The 27,168-nt window shown below is 36.3% G+C and overlaps 1 protein-coding gene across 6 annotated transcripts in view; it reads right to left on the bottom strand.

Annotated features, from left to right (window-relative positions):
- Tlk2 (tousled like kinase 2) overlaps window positions 1–27,168 on the bottom strand; it is a 167,353-nt gene that overhangs the window by 59,137 nt on the left and 81,048 nt on the right. For 5 of the 6 annotated variants that reach the window (XM_058584899.1, XM_058584889.1, XM_058584892.1 and 2 more), the window contains 5 exons: window positions 13,956–14,027; window positions 12,577–12,646; window positions 11,562–11,605; window positions 10,757–10,852; window positions 570–737 (listed from right to left, as the gene is read on the bottom strand). In XM_058584899.1, the coding sequence (XP_058440882.1) occupies window positions 570–737; window positions 10,757–10,852; window positions 11,562–11,605; window positions 12,577–12,646; window positions 13,956–14,027 (450 nt within the window). The remainder of the gene's footprint in view (window positions 1–569; window positions 738–10,756; window positions 10,853–11,561; window positions 11,606–12,576; window positions 12,647–13,955; window positions 14,028–27,168) is intronic. The other variant, XM_058584891.1, reaches the window with a different exon arrangement.

Below are 27,168 nucleotides of genomic sequence, written 5' to 3'. Positions count from 1 at the left end.
TGATGGGGCAGAGAAACCAAGGGAAATAATAGCTTTTGATTCCAATTGCATTATAACTTGGCAAATTAAAATGAAGTCAAGCTTTTATAATACTTGAATTCTTGTTCTTCAAAAAGGGAGAAATAAGTAAGTTGAACAAACAGATAGCTGAATATTCCTGGAAAAAATAAGTATATGAACACTCCAAAGGGGTTAGAAGACAAGTTTGTAAGAGCCCTGCCTACATATTGAACTGTACTGACTTGAATTGGTTTATATAAGTGATGGCTGAAGTTTAGAAAATTTATTTTTAATTATACAAATATTCTGGTTGTAAAGAATTAACCTGCATTTTCTTTGCTTTTTTGTCAATCTAAGATTATACATTCCTTCCCACTCAGTGCTCAGACTTCAACAAAGCAGCTGCTTTCAGGAGCCTGAACCAGGAGGGACTGAATAAAAGCACAATAACTCTAGAAGGGATAGAGAATGAAAAATATCCCCATCTCTACTAAAATAATTAACCCAACTTCATCAAGAAGCCCCAGGACAATGACAAGCATCTGAATAAATTGAGCCTTAGTACTCACTGAAACGAAAGTAAAGCAGAGGCCAGCACCCCTTTGTGCTAATTGTTCTGTGTCAAGCCGAGGTTTTGCTAGCATCACTGACATGAGGGTTGGCAGAGCAGATTGTTCCTCTGGTGCCTCCTTTGCAGCACTGCCATCTAAACCATAGAGGGGCTGCTCTACTCGCCGCTGGAAAACATTAAAGAAAATGCATAACATAGGTGAGAAAGAAAATCTGATAGTGCCAAATTATTCAATACGTTAAAATATAGTTAGAAAATATAAGATGAATGAATTAAAAGAAAACAAACTTCTCAGGAAAACAATTATAGCAAGGATAACAACATTATCACTGGGTTATTACCTATCTATAAACCCGACTTAATATCTTACTCAAATTTTGTTCAATGACATTTTAAAGGTTCTATGTTTATATAACTCTGAACTTGGAGATTACTTTGTAGAGATTGATAAATGAACTTCATAATACTCTATCCTATACAAGGTATGTTATTTCCATCCTGTAGGTAAATAAAGAATTAAGACAACCGTCCCATGACTTTATAAACCGGACTTACTTGACTCTTCTCTTTTCTATACCTTACATGCATTCTCTTTTCTATACCCCTTACATGCAAAAAAATCTAAAATACATGCAAACAAAACAACCATAATACACTAAAATAATAATAAATCACAATTATGGTTTATTCCAGAAATATAAGAATGGTTAAATAAAAGAAAATCTACTAATGTAATCCATTACAATGTTAGGGGAAGAAAATTATGATTTTCCCTTTGGATGTCAAAAAGATTTGCATATTTTTGGTCAACTTTTAAAAAACCAAGGTACCCAATTTTAATACCCGAAAGAGTACTTTTTCAAAAATCAGTAGAAAATGTAATTAATGATGCTACACTAGAGACCCCTTTAACTAAAATTAGGAGCCAGGCAGGGGTGACACATTAATTCATTCAACATTGTTACAGAAGTTTTAGCCAAGATAATGATGAGGAATAAAATTGGGAGAATAGTCAAAAGTGTCATTTTTGGATGATATAAATATTCACAAAGAAAACCAAGCAAATCAACTGAAAAACTGCTACAATAAACAAGCAAGTTCAGTAAGATGGCCGCACACAAAATAAGTGTACAAAACCTAGTAGACTCCCCCAGATACCAACAATAATTAATTATAATCAGAGCATATAATGGAAGAAAAAGCAGATTCAAAATAGTGAAAAAATTGGTCTGGGAGATGGGGTGCACACCTGTAATCCCAGCAATCTGAAAGGATGAGGCAGGAAGACTGCAACTTTAAGGCTAGCCTCAGCAAGCTAGCAAGGTCTAAGCAACTTAGCCTCAAAAGAAAAAAAGGAAAGACTGGGGAGGTGACTCAGTGGTTAAATGCCCCTAGTACCTAAAAAGGAAAAGAAACAAAAAAAGGGCTGGGGATACAACTCAGTGGTAGAGTGCTTGCCTGGCATGCATGAGGCCCTGAATTTGCATGTAAATAAACAAAATAAGTAAATAATTTTTAAAGATAAATAAAATAGCAGGAAAAAAATCTATAAAATACTAAAACAAGTTATACATGGAGTATAATTTCCCACAAGAATGGGAAGTTATACTCCATGTATGTATAATATGTCAAAAATACATTATACTGTCAAGTGTAGCTAAAAAGAACAAATAAAAACTTTGAAAAAAGAAATTAAAAAAGCAAAAGCAATTATTTAAAACAAAAAATAAAAAAGAAATATGAAGGACAGCCAAGCGCACACAATATCACATGCCTGTAATCCCAGCGACTCAAGAGGTTGAGGCCAGCCTGGGCAACGTAGCAAGACCCTGTCTCAAAATGAAAAATAAAAAAGGGATGGGGATGTAGTTCAGTGGTAGAGCATTATAAGGTTCAATACTCAATCCTGGGGTGAGGGGAGGAGGAGGAAGAAATATGAAGAATACATGTGAAGAAGACTACATAGCTTTACAGATGAATATAAAAGATTATGTAAATTAAATGGTGATTTCATGTTCTGGAATTCAAATTGTCTAGATAGCAAATTTCACCAAAAACCAATATTTACAGGGTTTATTTATTTTGTTTTGGGCCTTTCAAAGAGGAAGAGTTATGGTAGAATAGTGGTCATATAAGTTCACTTTTCATGTTTGTTCTGGTGGAATTTAACAAATTAATTTTGAGATTCACTTGAAAAAATGGTGAAAATTAGTCACATAATTTTTGATAAAGAATACCAGGGACACTTGACTAGATATCAAAACATACTATAAAGTTACATTAAGTATAAGAACAAACAGACTGACCAGTGGCACAGAAAAGAGAATTCAGAAACAGATTCATATACTATGGATATGTTATTTGTGACTAGAGTACATTTCACATTATTGGGTATTTATTAAAAAGATGATGGGATATTTGTAAAGTATTAAGAAAAAAGGGTAAAGTAGATTCCTACCTTATATGTAAAATTCTTAAATGTTAAGTATCAACATAAAATTCCTAAATGTTAAGTATCAACATAAATTTATAAGACAAGATTACAAATAGGCAAAAAAATATTTATGATATAAGTGATGAATTAGCAACAACCCCCTCTCCTCACGCCGTACTGGGGATCAAGCCCAGGACCTTGACATGCTAGGGAAATGATCTACCACTGAGCTTATCAATCTTAATAACATGCTTCTATTCATCATTAAGAAAAAAAAAATATTCCAATAGAGAAACAGGAAAAGGACCTAAACAAGAATTAAAAGAAAAATAGAAAAAGCCATTCCACATATGGAAACGTATTTAATATCACTAGTGAAGAAATGCAGTTAAAATAAGGTATTTTTGTCATTGGCAGACATTATAATGACAAAAATCAGTATTAGTGTATGCAGAAATTGGTAATCTTAAACTGCAATAACCTTCTAGCAATTTACATGGTGACTTTTTAAAATAACATACTTGGGAATTGCAATCAAAGAAATTTACCTGAAGAAAAAAAGATGCATAAAGTATGTACAAAGACATTCTTTACAACACTATTTATAGAATACACAGATGTTTACAGGATATTGGTTAAATAAAATAACACAATGAAAATGAGGAAAATTATAATGTAAACATACATGTACACATCCAGAAAAGGTCTAGAAACACTTTGCCTCACTGGACTCTTCTTTAGAAACCGTTCTTTTGGAAGGTGCCTTCTATTACACCACTTTGAAATAAGAATTGCCAAATTTTTATAGTCTACCTATACTTCATCAGGAAAAGCTATTTAACATTTTCACTGTAGGCAATAAAAGTAAAACAAGCCAATCACATGATTCTGACAAAGGAGTTTAGTTTTTCAATCTACAAATAAAGTCCCCTTCAAGATTAATGTTTCTACTATACCAAAAGTAACAGCCTAAATTCAGGTTCCAGAATACTTATGATACCCATTTATCACAGTGTACGCTCACTACTTAGGTAAATGTATATATCTCTGAAGCCATGATACTAAAATAAATCATTCTGCCATATATTCAATGAATGTCTGCTAAAGTCTAAAAAATGTTAAAAAGTTTCTGTAAATATAGGCACTAAGATGTCTAAACCAATTTTCTTTTCGAAAGCAACTATAAAGAGAGGATAAAATATTTTGAAAGGACATTAAAAGCACTTAAGATTTGACAAAATATAAGGAATCTGCCAGGGAAACAAATCTAAGGAAAATTAGGAACAGAAGACAAGTAAAAAATCACCAAAGTCATATGTGGCCCTAAAGGCACCTGCAAATATTGAATTTCCATGTCTAGGGCACTGTGGTGTCCAGCAGACAGGTCTATCAACAAGAAACCCTTTCCAGTTCAAGCTGGGTGGGTCTCCAATACAGCTGGACTGCACTCTCAGTAAAAGGGTAAACCAGAGGAAAATTTCTGCCACCCTGGAGGTGGGCAAGAAGTTGCCTTGACAGTGCAGGGGTCCGGAGTTCCCCTGAAAAATGCTAAGATAATACAAATCAATATTTCTTAATGGTTGAGACAAAAAAGAAAATAAACCAATCAAACAAAATACAAGCCATAAATTCAGTAAAGTAGTATTAGAGAGGTAAAAATCTCTAAGCACTAGAAAGATGCCAATAAAAATTCTCCCTGTGAACCCACACTCATCCTAGACTTTGAAGAAACTGCACAAATAATTTTTCAAGAACAATGAGAAGCACACTGCTAGAAAACAAAACACAAAAGAAACAAAGTCATAAGCAATAACTAAGCAAAGCAAGAAATAGCAGGAATGGATTCATAAATAATTTACATACCAGAATTATCTGACAGAGATTATAAAATAGCCACCTGTACAAGATTTAGAAAAAATAAAGAGGGTGACACAGGGCATGGTGGTGCATGCCTGTAATCCCAGCAACTTAACTCCAGCAGAAGGATCACAAATTCAAGGTCAACATTGGCATCTCAGGAAGATGTGTCTTTTTTTTTTTTTTGTGGTGTTGGGGATTGAACCCAGGGCCTTGCGGGTTCAATCAACTGAGGTCATACCAACTGAGCTACAGCTCCAGCCCTCAAATTTTTAAAAAATTAAAAGGGCTAGGGATGTAGCACAGTGGTATACTTCTAGCTGCAATCCCCAGTACTACAAATATAAATAAATACAGGTATAATTTTTTAGGGGTGGGGGATGGTTAATGGGGATTGAACTCAGGGGCACCTGCCCAATGAGCCCATCCTCAGCCCTATTTTGTATTTTATTTAGAAACAGGGTCTCACTGAGTTGCTTAACACCTTGCTTTTGCTGAGGTTGGCTTTGAACTCGCAATCCTCCCATCTCAGCTTCCTCAGCTGCTGGGATAGATATAAATAAATACAGGTCAATGGTAGAGTACTTGCTTAGCATGCATGGAGCACTGAATTCAATCCTCAGCACCAAAATAAATAAATAGATAGATAGATAGCTTAAAGCTATCTGTGGGGACTATTTCTTAAAAAGCTACAACAAAGGCTGGGGTTGTGGCTCAGTGGTGGAGTGCTTGCCTCACACATGTGAGCACTGTGTTCAATCCTCAGCATCACATTAAAAAAATAAATAAATAAACAAAATAAAGTTATTTTTAAAAAAAAGCAACAAGGGGCTAGGGCTGTAGCTCAGTGGCAGAGGGCTTGCCTCACACATGTGAGGTACTGGGTTCAATCTGTCTACAACTATAAAATATTGGGGAAAAAAAAAAAGCAACAACAAAAATTAAGAAACAAATGGGGTTAACAGCAAATTAGAGTGAAAACCCAGATAATTTTGGTGCTGAAAGGCAAAAGTATCCAAATAGAGACAAAAAGAATATAAAAAAATGAAGTTAAGAGGCATGAGGCGTGGTGATAAAATAGATGGTCTGAGACATGGTTTGCTGAGAGGAGGAAAAAAGGAATGGGGCAGAAATGATTTATGAAGAGATAATGGCTAATTATATCTGGAAATGGTAAAACACAACAACCTACAGATTCTAAAAGCCCAACAAATCACAAGCAAAAGAAAAAAAAAACCTTCCAAAAATCAGGGAAAAATAAAGTTATTTCAACAAACAAAAACCTAGAGTTAAATCCTAGCAGACATATATTAAAGGAATACTTCAGGCAAAAAAGAAAGTGACTTGAAATAGAAGGTATAAGATGCAATAAGAAAATATCCCCTCTCCTCCAAAAAAGTAAATATATAGATAAATCTAAATGAATAGGGAGAGCATAAAACAATAATGTTTTATGAGATGTTTTATTATTTGTATTTTTGGTTTTTTGGTGGTCCTCAGGATTGAACCCAGAGGCACTCTACCACTGAGCTATATTTCTAGGCTTTTTATTCTTTCTTTCTATCTATCTATCTATCTATCTATCTATCTATCTATCTATCTATCTATCTATCTATCTGAGACAGGGTCTGCCAAGTTGCTAATGCTGGCTCTGAACTTGTGATCCTCTTACTTCAGTTTCCCAAGCCATTGGGATTACAGGTGTGTACCACCATGCTTGACTTATGACTTTTTAAAATACAAAATAAAAAACATCCCCTGCCCCCAACTAAGTCAGTAGAAGGGTAAATAAGTTAGTGCTCCAAGATCAGCATTTGACACTTGGGAAGAAGGTAATATTGGCATATTTAATATGCATGTTGGAATTTCTGAGAGAAACACCAAAGAGGACCTAGCTGCTATTAGAAGAAGAAAACATGAAATGATTACACAATGACAACAAAAAAATCTATCTAAATGAAAATAAAACATGAAAGAAAAAAGAAGATAAAAGAGGCAAGACAAGCAGAAAACATACTAAAAGGCAACATATTTAATAAACCCAGTATAATGATGTTTATTAAATGTAAATAGAATAAAAGTTAAAAGAAAAATTTTAGGTTGTATAAAGAAAAAAAAAAAAAAGAACAGTATGATATTTGCCAGAAAACATATTAGCAAAAAGTCAAAAGTATAAGAATGAAAGGTGTAGAGCCATATGCAGTGGCATGTATCTGTAATCCCAGCAACTCAGGCGGCAGAGACAAGAGGATCACAAGTTTGAAGCCAGATTAGGCAATTTAGCAAGACTCTGTCTCAATATAAAAAATAAAAAGAGCAGGGGATATAGTTCAGTGGTAGAGCACCCTTCTGTACTGCAAAAGCAAAATGAGGAGGAAAGAAAAAACAGCAAAAAAAAAAAAAAAAAAAAAAAAGACCCTACTCTCATGAAATTATCATTCTAGTCAGAGAAGATTAAAAACAAATTATAGAGTTAAAAACTGAAATAAATTATTAAATAAAACGTTATTTTAAAAAATACCACTAATCAATGGCAATGATCTCCAATAAACACAATATGAATAAATCTCACACAAGTAAAAAGAAGCCAGACATAAAAGTTTACAAAAAGTATAAAAACAGGGGGTAAAAAAGTTATGCTAGACACCAGTGATATCTGGTGACAGAGAGGGGGTTAAAAAATTGAAGGGAACACAGTGGACTTCTACAGAGTTGGTAATAGTTTTGTTTTTTATGCTGGTACAGTTTGTGAAAACTCACTGAACTACAGACTTAACACTGGGTATGTGTACTCTTCTGTAAGTATAAACGTGAATCATTAAAAAATGTTAAGTATATATCAAAATTTATGTGTGTGTATGCATTTGGGTATGGGGGGAAGAAATTAAGAATTAAACTAAAAAACAAGATTCAAGGACTAGAAACAGAGTGACAAAATTAAAGAACTGCAATTTTGGAGAAGCTGGACAGCGAAGACCATTCTGCTAAGGTCTTTTGTTTTCCCCTTTTTAAAAATTTTTGAGGCAGGCCTTGCTAAGTTTCTGAGGCTGGATCTGAACTTGGTGATCGTCCTGCTTTAACCTCCCAAGTTGCTAGGACTAAAGGAGTGCACCACCCCTCCTCTCTAACGTCGTTTTTGAGCAACAAAATGTTGAAGTGATTGTTGGTATAGGGAAAAGAATGTTTTGAATGAGTGAATAACAAGACAAAGATCATGAAGCAAAAAAGCACTTCACAGTGTTGGAGGAGGCCAGTGTGGCTGTCACTGCATGGGTGACAGGGGGATGATCACACAGGGGCTGTTAAGCCACAGTGTCGGAAGCAAATGAACAGTTCTAAACAGAGGAATGGCAGAGTGATCCTTAAATGCTCTCTCCTTTTTAAATTTATTTCAGTTGTAAATGGACCTTTATTTTTATTTATTTATATGTGGTGCTAAGAATCAAACCCAGGGCCTCACACACGCTAGGCAAGTGCTCTACCCCTGAGCTACAACCCCAGCCCCTGAGACTTTTCTTAACAATCACTCAGGCACATGTGAGACAAGGGGAAAAAATAGGGAGACTATGCTGGACACTAAGGCAGAGATCCAAAAGATCAGAAAAGTGTTGGAATCTAATATGTTTTAAAGGAAAAACAGGGTTTTCTGGTGGATTATATTTAGGGAACGAGTTATAATCTGAATAACTGGATGAAAAACACTGCCCATTTACCAGGATAGGTTAGATTATAGGAAGAGCAGTTTGTTGTTTTGGTATGAAGGGTTCCATTTTAGACATGTAAATGTCAAATGGGGAGTTGGATACATAATTATCAGAACCCATGTGAAGGATGCGCAAGTTCATTCATCCCAAAAGTCATATATAAATACTGGTGCAAGACATACCTTACTACAATATCTAGCTCAGGTATTATCAACCTTGGCACTATTGACATTTTGGATCAGGTAATTCTTGCTGTAGGGAGGTTGTCTTAATAGAATGTTTACTAACATCCTTGGCCTCTGCCCGGTGTTGATTCAAACAGTATGTCAGATGTGAAGTAGGAGCACATGAAAGTTCTTTTCCTGATTGTTTCTATTCTCTCAGTAAAATAAAAAAGCAAGAGCATCAGTTTAAAGTTTGGAGGTTTGCAGGACAAAATTTTCATTGAGGAAAGGGAACTAATTAGAAATACAGCAGGACTAGCAGGCGACTAGAGGCACACCTGAGGTTAGTGGTCATGAACATAAAGTGAGATCAATCAACTTGAGTGAGTGTTGTTTTTCTTCAGCCACAGTGACCTGCTTAATTAAAGACAGGCAAGGTAAAGGTAGAGAATTAGATTTAATTATGGCTGGTTTTTTTCCAGGCAAATATGATGAAGAAAGAGTAAAGGAATTAAGTAGTATACACAAATCATTGACTATAATAATGAAGGACAGAATATAAGTGGGATGATAAAGAGCTTCTCAGTGCAATGGAAAAAGGAAATTAAGGTTTGGTTCCTATTTCAATATCTTATATATGCTTAGATTTGCATATGATGAAGTCCAGTCATATTCATAAAGCTAGCAGAAAATGCCTACAGATCATTAAATACATCTCTTTTGTCTTTAGGTACAAACTTAAGTGGCATATGATGGATGGTCACAATATAAAAATCAAAAAAGAATTTCAGGAAGAAAAAAGTAATGGACAACATTCAGAAATGCAACAAAACATATCTGCCAAATATAATCTGCAATCTCATTTCATATTTTTAAACTTTAATTGGTTTAAAACCTAAGGAAAAAGAGACACCAGCCTCCTCAAGAGTTATCTAAGAACCTATCCAAATAGCTCTACATATTAAACATTTCTAACATTTAAAAAATATGGTAAGGATGAAAAAAAATCCTAACAAAAAAATCCTAAGTTGTCATTTTAACTTATGTTTTCATAAGTATGTTAACAATTACAATCATACTGATGCCATGTTTTAATGAGCTAGTAGAAGGGAAGGAAGTGCATTTTAAAATGCTTTAAAAAATACAAAAATCTAAATCACTTAAGAAAAGAGCAGTATTATCCAACTCTATTAAGGAAAAGAAAAACAACCTTCCTAAACAAGCAGATCTAGGATGAAAACTTACAATTTCAGCAACCCCAATCCCAAAGGTCCCACCTAAGGCAACACCTACAGCATTATGGACAGAGTGCTCTTGAGTACAGAGGTCTTGATTAGTATCAACAAATTATTCAAAGACACTGGAGCAAATTAACACAGAATCCTACTCTGGCTAGTTCAGGAATATCAACCTCACCACTACTGACATTTGTATCAATAGTAATAGCGGCTGTACTAACTTCACAGGATGTTTACCAGTCTCTGCCCAGTAGACAATCAAAATGACACCAGATATTGACAAATATTCCCTAAGGGGCATTAACTGCCCGAAACTGAAAATCACTTAATGATGTACAATGTTTTTAAGACCTTGGGATCTCACTTAAAGTCTGGGCAAAAACCTATCTCAAATCTGTATGGCATTAGCTTTTCTACCACTGAGTGAGCCCTGGAGGTAATTCAAATACTAGGACCTGAAACAAACTTTAAAAGAAAAAATTAGAACATGTGAGTATAGCAAGGATAAAAAGCTCATGTTTGGACTGGAATCACTTCCTTGACAGATAAATGAGCTATACAGGTTTGAGGCAATTTATTATACTGAGAGAATAGGACCAGCTCTTGAACAAAGTTAATTTACTGGTACTGACATGAATCTAAGTCTGATTCATAGGCAACAGCATGAAGTTCTCTCCCTGATGCCTAATTCCCCATGGGTAATTAATGGAAAAAAAAAAAACTGCTGAGTGTTCCTGGGCTTCTGGTCTCCTATAACAGATGTCAAATTTCTCCAGGTGAATGCTTACCGGTAAGGGATTGGATAAGGAATGTTGCGGTGAGGATCGTGCAACTGGTGGAACACTTCTGCCAGGGCTGGTTCCTGGCCCGCTTCCCCCAGCAAACTGGCCAACAGGGAAAAATGGATATGAATAATTCAAAACAGTACTATGCTTCAGATAGGAGAGTAAAAGATTAAAACACAAACAGGTGTTAATTATACATGGCCCCCTTAAGTCAATACATCTTATTCTAGAGAGAAAATGCCACATAAGCCAAACTCCACTATCTTTTCAACTAGATTTTTTAAGAAAGAGAGCTCCTACAGAAATGACTAGAAAGCTGAAAGTGTATGTGGTTTTGAAAAGACATGAGAGAAGAATGTATTCCCTTCTTATCTCAAAATACACAAAGCAGAAAAACAGTGGTGCAGTGGGTGTTAGTCTTTAATACCACTAAGGATGGGCCATGTTCCACTGGACTAAGGGAAGAGGACAAAAGAAGAGTCCAAGTCATTCCACCTTAATCTTTGAAAGACACAAAACCTAGTCTGGTCAGAAGGAAAGAAAAATCACCTTATATGTGAATTCTTATATCATCACAGATAAGACACATAATAATAATTTTTAAAAAAACCTTAAATTTACGAAGTCAGCATCAATTTCCTCTTATTGAGAAATGGGGCAGCATTAGGTTGATGAAGACGGGGAGAAAGAGGGTGGGGAAATCATAGCAAAGGCAAAATAATTGCTTTCTAATGCTGTAAATGAACACAAGGACTTTGGTTTTCATAAAAATCACTGCAGAATTTTTTTCCCAAAAAAGTAAACTTACCTCAAAGTAATCACTAATTTTATGTCCCCTAGGAGTGCCTTTCCCTGAAAATGAAACCAAAGTAAGTACAGTTTTTCCAATGCATATGTAAACCATCATTCACCAAAATGCATTATGTATTCAGTAACCGCAAACACTGCTACCATCAACTTTATTTTATCAAATGAACCAAAATACCTGTACTCTAAGAACAGACTGTTCACTCCATACAATAAGTAACTGAACAAGGAGTGCAGGAAAGAATTTTTCACAGCTTGTTTTCCATCAAGATGCAATAACCTTCCTTTTATAAATACTAACAAAATGTGCCATAATTGGGAAATAAAACAAAACTTCATCTTTAATCCACATCCCAATTTAAGAAAACAGAGGTTCAAACAAACTTATCACAACTACAGAGTTGATTCTATTTCACACAGAACTACATAATATTGTTATGTTGGAAGAATTTTCCTTCTTAGAGTTACAATGAATTATCTATATTTATAAAGCTAAGAATAATGCAAGAAGAGACTGTCACTCCTTAGAAAGAGAGGGGGGAAATAGCCAAACTATCTACTCTTTCTTTAATTATATAAAATATATGGCACTAAACTATCACGTTTATAAATTTATTCCAGTCTCCAACGTGCAACTAAACTAAGTAATTGGCATGGAAGAATAGTAATAAAATGAAATCACTTATGGCTACCTCTATTAACAAATCATTGATTTAATGTAAGAAATAGTTAAAACTATAATGTCACCTCCTCTCTACACAATGCATGTTAGGTCTGAAGAAAATCCTGCAGTGAGAAGATCGTTAAAGTACAACAGAGCAAACAAGAATCCCCAAAGAACTGAAGGTTTTGTCAGGTGTATATCAAATGACAAGCATATAATAAACAGCCTGATATTCTCTTAAGATACACAAACCTTCTTTGATTGGAATCCTTGGATATAAACTAATTATTTACTGTAAAATTCTTAAGTACATAAGAATTCAGAATTTTCATTGGTGTGAAAGTATTACTACCTTGGCTAGTTTCATATGGTTCAGCTTTTCTTTTCCGATTTCGCTGGTCATTCTGCTTTTTTTCAGGAGTCTGTTAAATACCATATAAGTCAAAATTAGCATTTTGGTAAATTTTTCACATTAGAAAAAATGAGAATATCACACATATAATAGAAATAGAACTGTCACAGACAATCCTCAAACAGCATCCTATCCTTAGAACAGAGGAAAAGAAAAAGTACAGGGTATAGATCCAAATCCTCTAAGCAACTTTTGGCAAAATGCTTAAAATGTCAGATCTTTAATTTATTCACCTGTAGATAAGAGTAGCTAAAAAGCTTAAATAAGATATTCTGTAAAAAGATCTGCATAATCGATAAACTGACTACAATTTATTGAAAGTTTTATCATGGTACAAAGTAGGTCCTTGCTGGCTTTGACTTACATTTATATCCATGAGACTAGGTTATGCGCCTAACTTTAAAATCCCTTCAAATTCAATTACTAGCCTGATGTGGTAGCACATACATATAAAGCCAGCAACTTCTGGGGCTGAGGAAAGAAGATCACAAGTTCAAGGCCAACCTTGGCAACTTCGTGAGATCCTGCCTCAAATTAAAAAAAAAAAAAAAATAGCTGGGCCTGGTGGCAAAAGCCTGTAATCCCAGGGACTGCAGAAGTTGAGGTAGGAGTACTATAAATTCAAAGCCAGCCTCAGCCATTTAGCAAGGCCCTAAGCAATTTAGTGAGACAGACCCTGACTCAAAATAAAAAGTAAAAAGGCCTAGGGATATGGCTCAATGATCAGGTACCCCTTGGTTCAAAACCTGGTACAATAAAATATAATAGGCTAGGGATGGAACTCAGTGGTAGAGCACCCCTGGATTCTATCCGCAGTACTGCAAGGATAATTAGAAAATTCTATTACTAAAGTCAGCCAGTGACCAACTTACTCTGTTGAATTGCTGGCAAGTGTTAATATCCAGGTTAGGCTACATAAGCCACAACTTCAAATTTCTGCCCTTTATTGATGGTAATCATAATAAAACAAACAAAAAACAAAACAAGGCACGTACTTGATTACAGTAATAAAAACCCATCAGGGTAGGGTTGGGGTTGTGGCTCAGTGGTAGAGCGCTTGCCTAGCATGTGTGAGAGGCACTGGATTGGAGCCTCAGCACCACATAAAAAATAAATATAAAGGTATTAAAAACAAACAAACAACAACAACAAAAAAAAACCCTCCTTCACGGTAACATCATAGTTGCAAATAGCAATCAACCCAAAGGGGAGCCATTCACACACACTACCACAGAGCCACTGGAGTTACATAGTGCTATCTTTTAACCCAGACTAAAAATGTAAGAATACAAAAATTCTTGCACTGAATAGATTCTTACCTCTACTTCTTTATCACTCAAGGACCCCACGCTGCATAAGCTCTGGTTGGAAGACTCACTATTGAGTGGCCCCTGGAAAGAAAAAATGTTTAAAAGAATCAAAAGAAATTTTAATTTAAGATGATAGCAAAACTAAGGAAGAAGACTACTGATTTTGATGTCCAAGACAAGTGACAAAAGCCAAGAGTTGACTGTAACACCTCCAGAAAAATTTGAAAAGAACTCAGCTATAATACTGAGCCTTCTATGTTAAATTCCTCAGTTCTACTATTTTCATTTGCTTTACAAACTCTGTACTCATATAGAGTACATGTTCTGAAGTTATTCATTAAGAAAAATAATCATGGGAAATCAATTCCCCCAGCCTCTTGTCTCACAAGATAGTATCTGAAAGTTGCAACATTAAATATTATGCTAAGAATTCTTTGAGGGGTGGTCAGAGACCATAACAAATGAAGTTTTTCTAAGACATCCCTTACAGAGGCATGAATGCAAACTAAAAAACCAAAGTTATAGGAGACCAACTTGCATAAAACAGCATGAGCTCCACTGGACTGCTCCTCAGTGAAACTCATGAAAATTATAAAAAGATAAGCATTTAACAAGTGTTGTGGCACACATCGATAATCCCAGCTACTATAAAGGCTGAGGCAGGAGGATCCTGAGTTTGAGGTCAATCTCAGCAATTTCAGGAAGACTCTGTCTCAAAGTAAAATAAAAGGGTTGGGGATGTAGTTCAGTGGTACACCACTCCTGGGTTTGACCCCAGTACCACAAAAAAATGAAGGAGAGAGGGAAGGAGGGAAGAAAAAAGAAGGAAGAAAGAAGGGAGGACAAAAAAGAGGAGGAAGAAGAAAGGAAAATATTTTAATAGTGCTGTGAAAAATCATTCAGAAAAATAAAAGTCTGTGGTATCTGAATCAACTCTACTGCCTAAATCTCAATTTGGCTCCAGACTATTGCAGCCAAAAACACAGCCTAAAGACTTCAGGGTTTATCAATCTGAGACCCCTCTTGCTGATACCATTCCAAACAAGTACCATCAAAGGCAGAGGACTCCCTTCTGCTCAACCCCTACTTGAAGGGCAGAGGCTCTACTATAGATACTGCAGAGAATATTGGGTAACCAAGAGCCCTTTCACTCAGCTCAGGAGACAGTGGTTCCATAACAAAAGGAAATCGAAAGGACCTCAGGACTCTAATACCATCCAGCCACCCCACCCCTGGTACTCAGCTCCTAGGGCTGAGATATCAATCACAGAAAAGCTTATGATTATCCCCATCCATACATCCAGAAGCTTGGTTCAGATAAATTGAGCCTAAGGGATGAAGCAGGAACACACAGTATACAAAGGACTTGACTTCATTTGCAATAAAGCATGGACAAATTTAATTTCTAAGGGTATTCTCAAGAACACACCCTGTAATCCCAGCTACAAGAAGAAACCCAAGTACAAGGCCAGCTTGGGCAACAAAGCAAGACCCCATACCAAAAAAAAAAAAAAAAAAAGAGAAAAGAATAGTGGAAGAAGAACTGAAGGTGTGTATGTAGCTCAGTGATAGGACATTACATGTTTACTGTAAGGTCCTTGGTTCAAGCCCCAGCACCACACACACACACACACACACACACACACACACAAAAGGAACAGCAGAGGTTGTGATAAAAGACAACTACAAGAAGATTCATGGATGTAATAAAAATCTAGACTGTAGGCTGAATAGTTTGTTACAAAGAACCAGGGCATAAGACAGCTGGGAGGAGTTCTGCTGGGGACAGAGAAAACAACTAAGACCTCTGAAATTCAGAGCCATACTTTGATTGCATTCAATTAGGGGGGAATTTATGGCCAGGAATGGAACACTAATCAACAAATGTTAATAAGGAGGGTACTATCTGGACAAGTAAAGAAGAGAACCATACCAGTACTTTGGTCATTGCAGGATGATGATGACTATGGGCCTACAGAAAAGCATGCCTCCCTGAGGAACATCAGAGGCTTAATACTAGGGGATAAGTATGGAGAAGTATTAGCAGACCCTCTAGTCTACTAAATAACCCTCTAGTCACTCCCGGCTCCTCCAGCAAAACCACAGTAACAACTCAGGGGGTAGGAAAGTAATTGGACCAAGAGTTGCTACCAAAAAAAAAAAAGAGAGAGAGAGAAAAAAAAAAAGAGTTCCTACAATACATTATCTAAAACAAAGTTTCCAACAACAAAAGAAATCATAAAGCAACAAAAAAATGATCCATACACACCCCACCAAAAAAAAAAAAAAAAAAAATCAGACAAAGGAAACCATCATTAAAGAAATAAAGAAAGGGCTGGGGATATAGCTCAGTTGGTAGAGTGCCTGCCCTCTATGCACAAGGCCCTGGGTCAATCCCCAGCACCACAAAACAAAGAAATAAAGGAAGGTACAAGTGAACAGATGTTATTAAAAAAATAACTGAATGGGAATTCCCGAGTTTAAAGAAAAATAACTGAAATTAAGGGGGGGGGGGAATCACGAGAGGCTCAATAGTAGAACTGAACCAATAGAAGGGCCAGTGGTGTAGCCCTATGGTAGGACATTAGGTCATGTACTTATTATTATTTCAATTCCCCAGGACCAAATACAAAGGTGGGGGGCTAGAATGGAGAAAAATAAACTGAGCATCAGAAAAATATGTAAAACTGTCAAAGAGGGGTGAGAAAGGAACTCTTCAAAAATTTATTGAAAAATAATAATCAGGTGCAGTGGCAAATGCCTGGCTGAGACAAAAGGATCAAGAGTTCAAAGCCAGCCTCATCAAAGGCGAGGCATTAAGCAACGCAGTGAGACCCTGTCTCTAAATAAAATACAAAACAGAGTTGGAGGTGTGGCTCAGTGGTTGAGTGCCCCTGAATTCAATCCTCTACCTGCCCTGCCCCCCCACACACACCCTAAAAAAAGAAAAAGAAAAAGAACAACCTACACAAATAGGAACCTCAACAAACATCAAGTAATATGAACACATAGAGATCTGTAAATAGATGGATCACAGAAAAAATGCTCAAAGGCAAAGACAAGGAGAAACTCTTGAAAACAGAAAAACAACATAACATACAGCAACCCAGTTAAGAATAACACCTGACTTCTAAGCAAAAACAATGGAGTTCAGAAGACAGTGGAATAAAATACTAAAAATACTCAAAGAAAAAAATGCCAACCAAGAAACCTATCTCTTAAAAACTAAGGCAAGAGAGCTGGGGATGTAGCTTATTGGCACAGCATTTGCCTGTCACGTGTGAGGCTCTGGGTTCAATCATCAGCACCATTTAAAAAATAAACAAATTAAAGGCATGCTGTCCATCTATAACTACAATAACAAAAAAACCCAACCAAACAAACAAAAACCAACACAAAGGCAAGCTGGGTACAGTGGTGCACTCCTGTAATCCCAACAGCCTGGAAGTCCGAGGCAAGAGCATCACAACCTGGAGGCCAGCCTGCACAACTTAGTAAGGCCCTGCCTTAAACTAAATAATTAAAAAGGGCTAAGAATGTAGTTCAGTGGTAAATGCCCTTAGGTTCAATCAATTCCCATGCACCTCCCCACCCCCACACACAAAGGGCAAAATGATTGCTTTCCCCATACATATAGGCATAGATATACACTCAAAAAGGATCAAAAATGCAAGGGCTAGAATTATAAACTTCTCAGAAAAATACATAAAGGTAAATTTTTATGAATTTGGATTGGGCAAAAGATCCTTAGATATGACACAAAAGGCAACAACAAAAATAAATAAATAAATTGGATCTTTGGAAAACAAAGCTTTTTTTGCTTCAAAAAACACTATCAATAAAAAGAAAAAACAATCTAAAAAACGGGAGAAAATATTTGCAAACCTCATGATAAGGAACTTCTATGCAGTTTAATAAGTCTTACAATTTATTAATAAAAAGAAAGAATTCAACTGAAAACACGGACAAAGAACCTGAACTGAACAGATATTTTTCTAAAGACAATACACAAATGGACAATAAGCACATGAAAAGATGTTCAATAACATCAACCATCAGGGAAATGTACAGCAAAATAACAAGGACCTTCCATTTCAATTGCACTAGAATGGCTAGAATCAAAAAGACAAGAAATGTTGGCAAGAATATGGGGAAAATCGGGGCTGGGCTTGTGGCAGTGGTAGAGCACTTGCCTGGCATGCGTGAGGTACTGGGTTCTATCCCCAGCACCACATAAACAAATTAAATAAACAAAATAAACGTATTATGTCCATCTACAACTAAAAAAAAAAAAAGAATATGGGAAAAATCAGGGGGCTGGAGTTGTAGCTCAGTGGTGCAGTGTAAGGCACTGGGTTCGATCCTTAGCACCACATAAAAATAAAATAAAAGGCATTGTGTCCATATACAACTTAAAAAAATATTTTTAAAAATATGGGAAAATTAGAACCCTCATATAATGCTGCTGGGAATGTAAAATGGTATGGTACAGCTACTTTCAAAAACAGGCAGTTAGTTCCTCAAACAGTAAGAGAGAGATACAAAATTTCATTCCTAATTATTGCTCCAGAGAAATGAAAACATGCACACAAAAATGTGGACACAGGCCAGGTGCGGTGGCACACACCTGTAATCCCTGTGGCTCAGGAGGCTGAGGCAGGAGGATTGAGAGTTCAAAGACAGCCTCAGGGGCTGGGAGCTCAGTGGTAGAGCACTTGCCTACCAAGTGTGAGGAACTGGGTTCAATTCTCAGCACCACATATAAATGAATAAAATAAAAATAAAGCTCCATCAACATCTTAGAAAAAAAGCCAGCCTCAGCAGAAGTGGGGCACTAAGCAACGCAGTGAGACACTGTCTCTAAATAAAAAACAAAATAGGGCTGGGGGTGTGGCTCAGTGGTCAAGAGTCCCTGAGTTCAATCCCCAGTACCACCACCACCACCACCACCCCCGCCCCAAAATGTGAACACAAGGCATAGTGGCACATGCCTATAATCCCAGCTTCTAAGGAAGCTAAGGCAAGACGATCCCAAGTTTAAGGCCAGCCTCAATTCAGCAAAACTCTATCTTAAAATAAAAAATGAAAAAAGGATGGTGTAGTCGTTCAATGGTAAAACATTCCTGAGTTCAATCCCCAGTACCATGAAAAGAAAATGAGGACAGAAATGTATACAGCAGAATTATTCACAAAAGCTACAAGGTTGAAGTAATCCCAATGTCTGTCAACTACAAAGCAGATAGGCAGAATACATATGGTCACATATGTAGCATTATTCAACCATAAAAACAAATTCGGTAGTGATATATGCTACCATATGGAGGAACCTTGAAAATATTTGCTAAAGCAAAAAAAATAAATAAATAAAGTATTGGATCTTCTTTCTATTTACCTACCTACCACTGAGTCACATCACCAGCCTTTATTTTATTGTGAGACAGGGTCTCACTAAATTACTTAGGACCTCACTAAATTGCTGAGACTGGCATTGAACTTGAGATTCTCCTGACTCAGCCTTTCATTGCTGGGATTGTAGGCATGCATAACGGTGGCTCCCAGGAAACTAGATCTTATTTTGTGGAGTGGAGTGGGGAGGCGGATTGAACTCAGGGGCACTGGACCACTGAGCCACATCCCCAGGCCTATTTTTAATTTACCTCGCCATTGCTGAGGCAAGTTGGATCTTTTAAAATTAAAGCTTTTCTGATTCAAAGAACAATGTAAAGTAAAAGGCAACAACAACAAATATAAACCACATATCACATGACTTCATTCCTAATAAAATCCAGAATAGGGAAATCTAGGACACACAAAAAAATAAATTAGTGGTTGCTTAGGGCTGAGCACAACAGTGAAGGAAGATAGAAGTATAACTAAAAGTTATGAAATTTCTTTTTAAGGTGATGAAAATGATATGATATAAAACTGTGTTTTATGGTTGTACTTATCTGTAAATATATTAAAAACCACTGAATTGTATATTTTAAAAGGTTGAATTGTAGTATGTAATTTGAATTATATCTCAATAAAGCTGTTAAAAAAATAAAGTCACTAGGTTTAGGACTAGAAATAACTGCATTCCTCTTAGAGTATATTAAGTATTTCTTTCACTGTGTCTTTAAAGCACTATTTTTAAACTATAATTAGTACACTATACCAGGGAACTGCACAGTGAGATACTTGTAAAACTGCAAAGAAAAATAATAAAGTGAATCTGGAGAAGTAAAATCATACCATGCATTCCCAGTGGCAAGAATCAACAAGATTTACTCCTATAATTCCTATAGCGCTCAATAATACAACTGAGTGAAGAAAACAAGCTTTATTTACATAAGAATTCTACAGTAATTTAAATTGAATATTTCTATGTCCAAGTTTTTTAAACACTTGGTTCATTAATTATCTTTAACATAGCCCTTGTGAAGCATTTTCCCCCTTGGACAATAATAAAACTGTATTTTAACTATCCACTTTAAAATCAAATATCCCTTATTTTCAAAAAGAAATGGCAGAGTGAAGAAAACAGATAAAAAGACTGAAGATTCTACTTTTTAACAGCAATTACTACTAATAAAAAAAAACAACTGTATACAGCAGTGCACACTGTAGTATTTGAAATGCAATGTTAAGAGGTACGAGTAGAATCACTGGGTATGCGTGTCTACCCAAAAGTGAAAAAAGCTAATTATTTAATCCTCCTTTTCCCATCTTCTTATGAGATAGATTCCTATATTATTATTTAATCATTAGATTAAATTTAATTAGCAAGAACAAATAAGATATATTCCGGTTCTAAAGTTTCAAAACTGTCTCTCATTAAAAGGGAGATTGAACTAAAATTAAAGGCAGCTAAGAATTCACATTAAATTCAATATAAGGACCTTAATTTGGTCTAAAACCAAAACAAAATAGGAGTATGGGGATGTAGCTCAGTGGAAGTGGGTTTGCCTAGCATGAATGAGTTCCTGGGTTGGATCCTTAGCATTGAGGGGGAAAACAAGTAAAATCAAACAATAATTACAAAGAATTACTGGGAGCAATGCAAATATAGCAAAAAGTAGTATGGACTATATGTTAAACATTATTATTTACATCAATATTAAGAATGTACCAAAGGCAAGAAAATAAATCAAGTTCTTTTTTAGACTGGCCTATTATCAGGTCTTGAATCGTAAATTCTTCTTTTGCTACATCTCCTTTATTAATGTGCTTTGTGAGTTTTCACATTCAGCTTTGGGAGAGTCCTCCTCATTTCAGAAGTTAAAGAATAGGCCTTAAGGGATAGTTTCATGGTGGTCTATGTCAGTTCCCTATAACATTCAGCATTTTCCAAACAAATTTATACATTAGTGTTTTTTTTTTTTTTTTGCCTAGATTTTCCATCCAAGATTAGTTCAATTTCTTGCAGATGGCTATATAGACCCAATACAAAACAAATGGCTCAATTCTGTCTAGCCCTTAGAATGATGCGCTGTTGACTAATCCAAGTCCCAGGCAGGCTTGTCTTTTCCCACTTCTACAGTTCCAATTCAGAACTATGGCCTTAATTACCATTCCCAAGTGTGAATGAAACCCCAAGGCACAAAAGCCTGCAGGCTGTCAAGGTTTAACTATCATTTATCATTGTGACATCTTCAGATATTAAAAACAATATAACTAGCACTCAATTTTTTCTATTTTTATGGTGCTGCTAGTATGCAGAAATTATATAATTTTTAGATTTATTATTTAGCCAATTGTTTTACTAATTGTTCTTTTTTCTAATCATTTGTTTCTTCCTTTAGATTTATTGTCTACATCTAAAATATAAAATTTGTTAATAATGTTTATAATGTTTCTACCTTCCTTTCCACAATTTGTCTTGTTTCACATTTTACTGTACATACTGTAAAATAAATACAATAGTAATTGTCTTCGAGAACAATGTTTTATTATTCATCTTTAAAAACTGATCTAATTAGTTATACTATTATTCATTTCCATGGTAACTCCTCTAGTGTTTTCCCATTAAAAACTATGTGAGGCAGGCTGGGGTTTTGGCTTAGCAGCAGAGCGTTTGCCTAGCACATGCGAAGCCGTGGGTTCAATCCTCAGCACCAATAAATAAATAAATAAATAATGAAAGTATTGTGTCCAAAAACTAAAAAATAAATATTTATAGAGAGAAAAAAAAAACTATAAGGCTGGGCCAGTGGCGCACGCCTATAATCCCAGCCGCTGGGAAGGCTGAGGCAGGAGAATAGCGAGTTCAAAGCCAGCCTCAGCAACTCTGAGACCCTGTCTCTAAATAAAATACAAATAGAGCTGAGGATGTGGCTCAGTGGTCAAGTACCCCTGAGTTCAATCCCTGGTACAAAAAAATAAAAAAAATAACTATATGAAATCGGGCATGGTAGCTCATGCCTATAATCCCAGTAAATGGAAAGGCTGAGTCAGGAGGATCATAAATTCAAGGCCAGATTCAGATAGTTAGCAAATCCCTGAGCAACTTAGTGAGACCCTGTCAAAATAAAAAAATTAAAAGGCTTGGGGATGTAGTTCAGTGGTAAAGCATCCCTGGATTTGGTCCCCACTGTCAAAAACAAAACCAAAAAAGACAACTATATGAAGATGCTAAATAGACAAAACACTTTTAAAAAAACCCCTAAGTTCAAGGTATAATACTTCTTATTACAAAGATGGGCATGGTGCCGTACAACTATAGACCCAGCTACTGGAGGCTGTGTCAGGAAGATAATTTGAGCCTTAAGAGGAATTAAAAAAAAAACCAGCCTAGGCAACATAGTTGGAGTTATCAAAATTGTAATGCTGGCATAAAGATAGACACACAAACCAATGGAAGAGACTAGAGAGCACAGAAATAAACCTTCACATAAATGATCAAATGATTTTTCAACAAGGTGCCAATGGGGAAGAAGAGTCTCTTCCCAAATGGTGCTGGGGAAATTGGATACCCATACGCAATTAAAAGAAGTTGGACCTTGGGGCTGGGGTTGTAGCTCAGGGGTAGAATGCTTCCCTAGCATGTGTGAGGCACTAGATTCGATCCTCAGCACCACATAAAAATAAATAAAATAAAGGTATCTTGTCCATCTACAACTAAAAAAAAATTAAAAAGTTGGACCTTTACCTTGTATCATATGTAAAAATCAACACAGATCAAAAAAGACATGAATATAAGAGGTAAAACGACAAAGTTCTTAGAAGAAAATATAAGAAAAAGGTTACATAACATTGGATCTGGCAATAATTTCTTGGATAGAAAACCAAAAGTATAGATAACTAAAATATAGAGGTGTTTTTTGTCCAAAGGACACAAACAATAGAGTAAAAAAGGAATCCACAGAGTGGGAGAAAATATTTCCAATCATTTATCTTGTCAAAAGCTAATATTTCAAATGCATAATAAAATGTTATCCAGTTAATCATGCCCAATTGCAAATGGGCAAAGGAACTGAACAGGCTTTCTCCAAAAAAGATACACAAATAGCCAATAAGCACATGAAAAGATGGCCAACATAACTAATTACTAGGGAAATGTAACTCAAAGCTACAATGAGACTATCTTACATCCATTTGGAGGGCTACTACCAAAAAAAAAAAGACCCCCAAAGCAGAAAATAACAAATACTGAAGATGGAACCCAGGTGCAATTTAGTGGAAATGGAAAATGGTGCAGCCACTATAGAAAACAGTATGGCAATTTCACAAAAATAAAATTACCATATGGTACCCCAATGCCACTTCTAAGTACAAACCTAAAACAACTAAAAGCAGGGTCTTGAAGAAATATTCTCCCAGCAGCAGTATTCACAATAACCAAAAAAGTAAATGCAACTCAAATAGGCACTGATGGATGAATGAATAAATAAAATGGGCATATTGTTGCTTTTAAGATTAGAAAGTAGAGATGGGTATTGAGTTTATTCAAATACATTTTTAGAAGTTATTGTTTATAAGGAAAAGGTTACATAACATTGGATCTGGCAATAATTTCAGTGGCACACGCCTGGAATCTCAGTGACTCTGAAGACTGAGGCAAAAGGATCTGCAAATTTGAGGCCAGGCTCAACAACTGAGTGAGGTTCTAAGGCAACTTGGGGCTCTTTTGTTTCTTATTTTGAGACAGGATCTTGCTAGGGTGCCCAGGCTTGCCTCAAAACTGTGATCCTCCTGCCTCAGCCTGCCCCTCCAAGTAGCTGGGATAATAGACATGGGCAACCATGCCCAGCTTGTTCAACTGACTTCTGACAAAGTCAGAAAAGCAATGCAATAATTATATAATTATATAAATCGAAAATAAAAGTCACCAGGTATGGTGGGGGGACGGCGAATACCTATAATCCCAGCAATTTGGGAGGCTGAGGCAGGAGGATTGCAAGTTAGAGGCCAACCTGAGCAACTAAGTGAGAGTTTGTGTCAAAATAAAATAAAAAGGGTTGGGGATGTAACTTAGGGGCAGAGTGCTTAACTAGCATGCACAAGACCCTGGGTTTAATCCCTTGTTGTGGGGTGGGGAGGGAGGTAATTACAGTAAAATGGGTCATTAGGTTGGGCCCTAATCCAACAGGACTGGTGTCCTCATAAGAACTGAATTATCAAGACGGGGGTGCAGCAGCAATAGAGGGAGGGAGAGGGGGAGGGGGGGAGGGAGAGGGGGAGGGGGGGAGGGAGGGAGGGAGAGGGGGAGGGAGGGAGAGAGGGAGGGAGAGGGGGAGGGAGGGAGGGAGAGGGGGAGGGAGGGAGGGAGGGAGGGAGAGGGGGAGGGAGGGAGGGAGGGAGGGAGAGAAAGACACACACACACACACACACACACAGACAACAAAGTTATATCACACAAATGCTTACAAAGATCACATAAGGAGGGCTGGGGATATAGCTCAGTTGGTAGAGTGATTGTCTCACACGCACAAAGCCCTGGGTTCAATTCCCAGCACCACACATTAAAAAAAAAAGATCACATAAGGATACAAGAAGACAGCCACCAACAAACCAGGGAAACAAGCCTTAGAGGAAACCAAACCTGCTGGCACCTTTATCTTGGACTTGTAGCCTCCAGAATTGTGAAAAAACAAATTTCTGTTATTCAAGTCACCCAGTCTGTGGTATCTGTTAGGACAGCCCTAGCAGACTAGTGCCCAATCTTAGGAAGAAGCTGCTATTATTACTCAGGTGAGGGAACTATAAAAGAAATTAATTCACCCAAGCTCACACAGCCTTCACAAAGCAAAAAAACTAGGATCTGAACCAGGGAGATCTGGTTCAAAATATGTACTCCTAACCATTCAGCTATACTGACTTAGTCTCTATGGGCTGCTACAATAGAATACCTAAGAATGGAGAGTGCAAGGTCGGCTGGAGAGTGGTGGCCGGCTGGAGGTGTGATAGACATTCAGGCTTTGATTGCAAGATGATGTCTTGAACTGCTTTTCTCTGGAGGGAAGGAACTCTATCCTCACATGATTGAGGGTGGAGGGCAAAAAAGGACTAACAAATAGCAAAATAGCATAACAAGGTCAAAGTCCCTCCATCAAGCCCTGTTACAAAGACATCTAATTCCATTTATAAGGGGAGGAGTACTCTTGATACAATCACCTCTTCAAGGCCTCACCTCTCAATATTATCATACTAGCAACACCTGAATTTGGAGGGGACACATTCAAACCATAGCACCAACTCTAGATTTGCTAATGAATTCTTAAACACCAAACTTGTCTGGCACTCCTAGTATGAACTACTTGAAATATAGTCAAGAAATCATTTCCTGTGGTCATTTGCTAGATTTACAACTGAGTGACATCCCCAGTCTTTGTTTTTTTTTTTTTTTTTTAAGATAGTCTCACTAAATCATGGAGGGTCTCACTAGTTGCTAAAGCTGGCCTTGAACTTGGTGACCCTCTTGCCTTTTCAAAATGACAGCTGTGGGTCACTATACATGGCTAAAATCTTTATTTTAATTTAAACATCTATACATTGATAAATGAGACTGTTGTATTGTCTGTGTGTGTTCATCAGATTTTGCAATCAGAGTTGTTTACTTCAATGTCATCCTTTGGTGAGAGAACTATTTATTTCTTAAAAGATTAGGAGGGTCGAACAGTAACTAGGGGGAATAGTGGAAACAGTTTTATAATTTATTTTTACTTTTATAATAGTTTATAATTTCCTCAATTTTTCCTTGGCTATAGGAGCCTGTTCTGATTTTTTTTAATGTTTATTTTTTAGTTGTACACAATACATTTATTTTGTTTATTTATTTTTATGTGGTGCTGAGGATCGAACCCAGGACCTCACACATCTAGGCAAGCGCTCTACCGCTGAGCCACAACCCCAGCCCTAATTTTTAATGTCTTATTATTCCTATTATCTTTGAACAAATTATTTACCTCATTGAGACTTTCATGGAACATATAACTAATAGCATCAAATTCTAATATTTTCTCTTTGTTGATCCTCACATCCTTTTGTTCTCATTTACTCTTCTTCATTTTTCCTAATTTCCTTTCATTTTTCTAATTTTCCAACTCTGAACTGATCTCCTATTCTTCTGTTTTGCAATGTATTTATTTCTTATTGTATCTTTATTTTTACTTCCTCTTTTTATTTTTCCAAAAACTTTTTCTCTTGGTGTGTATCAGGAATTGAACCCAGGAGTACTTAACAACTGAACCACATCCTCAGCTCTTTTTATTTTTTTTATTTTAAGACAGGGTGTCAGTAACATGCTAAGGCCCTCTCTAAGTTGCTAAAGCTGGCTTTGAACCTGCGATCCTCCTGCCTCAGCCTCCCAAGCTTCAGGGGTTATAAGCATGAAGTACTGCGCCTGATCTAAAACCTTAAATTATATGGCAAATTCATATTCTTGTATGTTCTCTGTTAACATTACGTAAGTTTAATTATAAAACTCTTTATCTTATATGCTAAGTAAAATATTCTCCACATTTGATATGCAATAGCTAAATACACACAAGCACACACACACATATATATGTACTAGATATATAGAACATTTTATATATAACAGGTACATTTGATATAGAATAGCTGGATAAACGATCTGACTCATTGGGAAGGGAAACTGTCACCTGCAATCTCAGCACAAAACAATGCTAGTAAATTTCTAACTTAATATGATAAATTAAGACTTCTCCATGAAAGTCCCATTTTCTATGATTCATTTATACAATTTAACCTCTTACTACTAATGATTTTTTTAAAAGTA

The sequence above is a fragment of the Marmota monax genome, unplaced genomic scaffold (genome assembly GCF_021218885.2).
Source record: "Marmota monax isolate L192 unplaced genomic scaffold, Marmota_monax_Labrador192_F-V1.1 WCK01_AAM20220418_F8-fsc00319, whole genome shotgun sequence".
NCBI lineage: Eukaryota > Metazoa > Chordata > Mammalia > Rodentia > Sciuridae > Marmota > Marmota monax.
The sequence above is the reverse complement of the archived record's forward strand: the minus strand, read 5'-3'. Positions and strand labels throughout refer to the sequence as shown.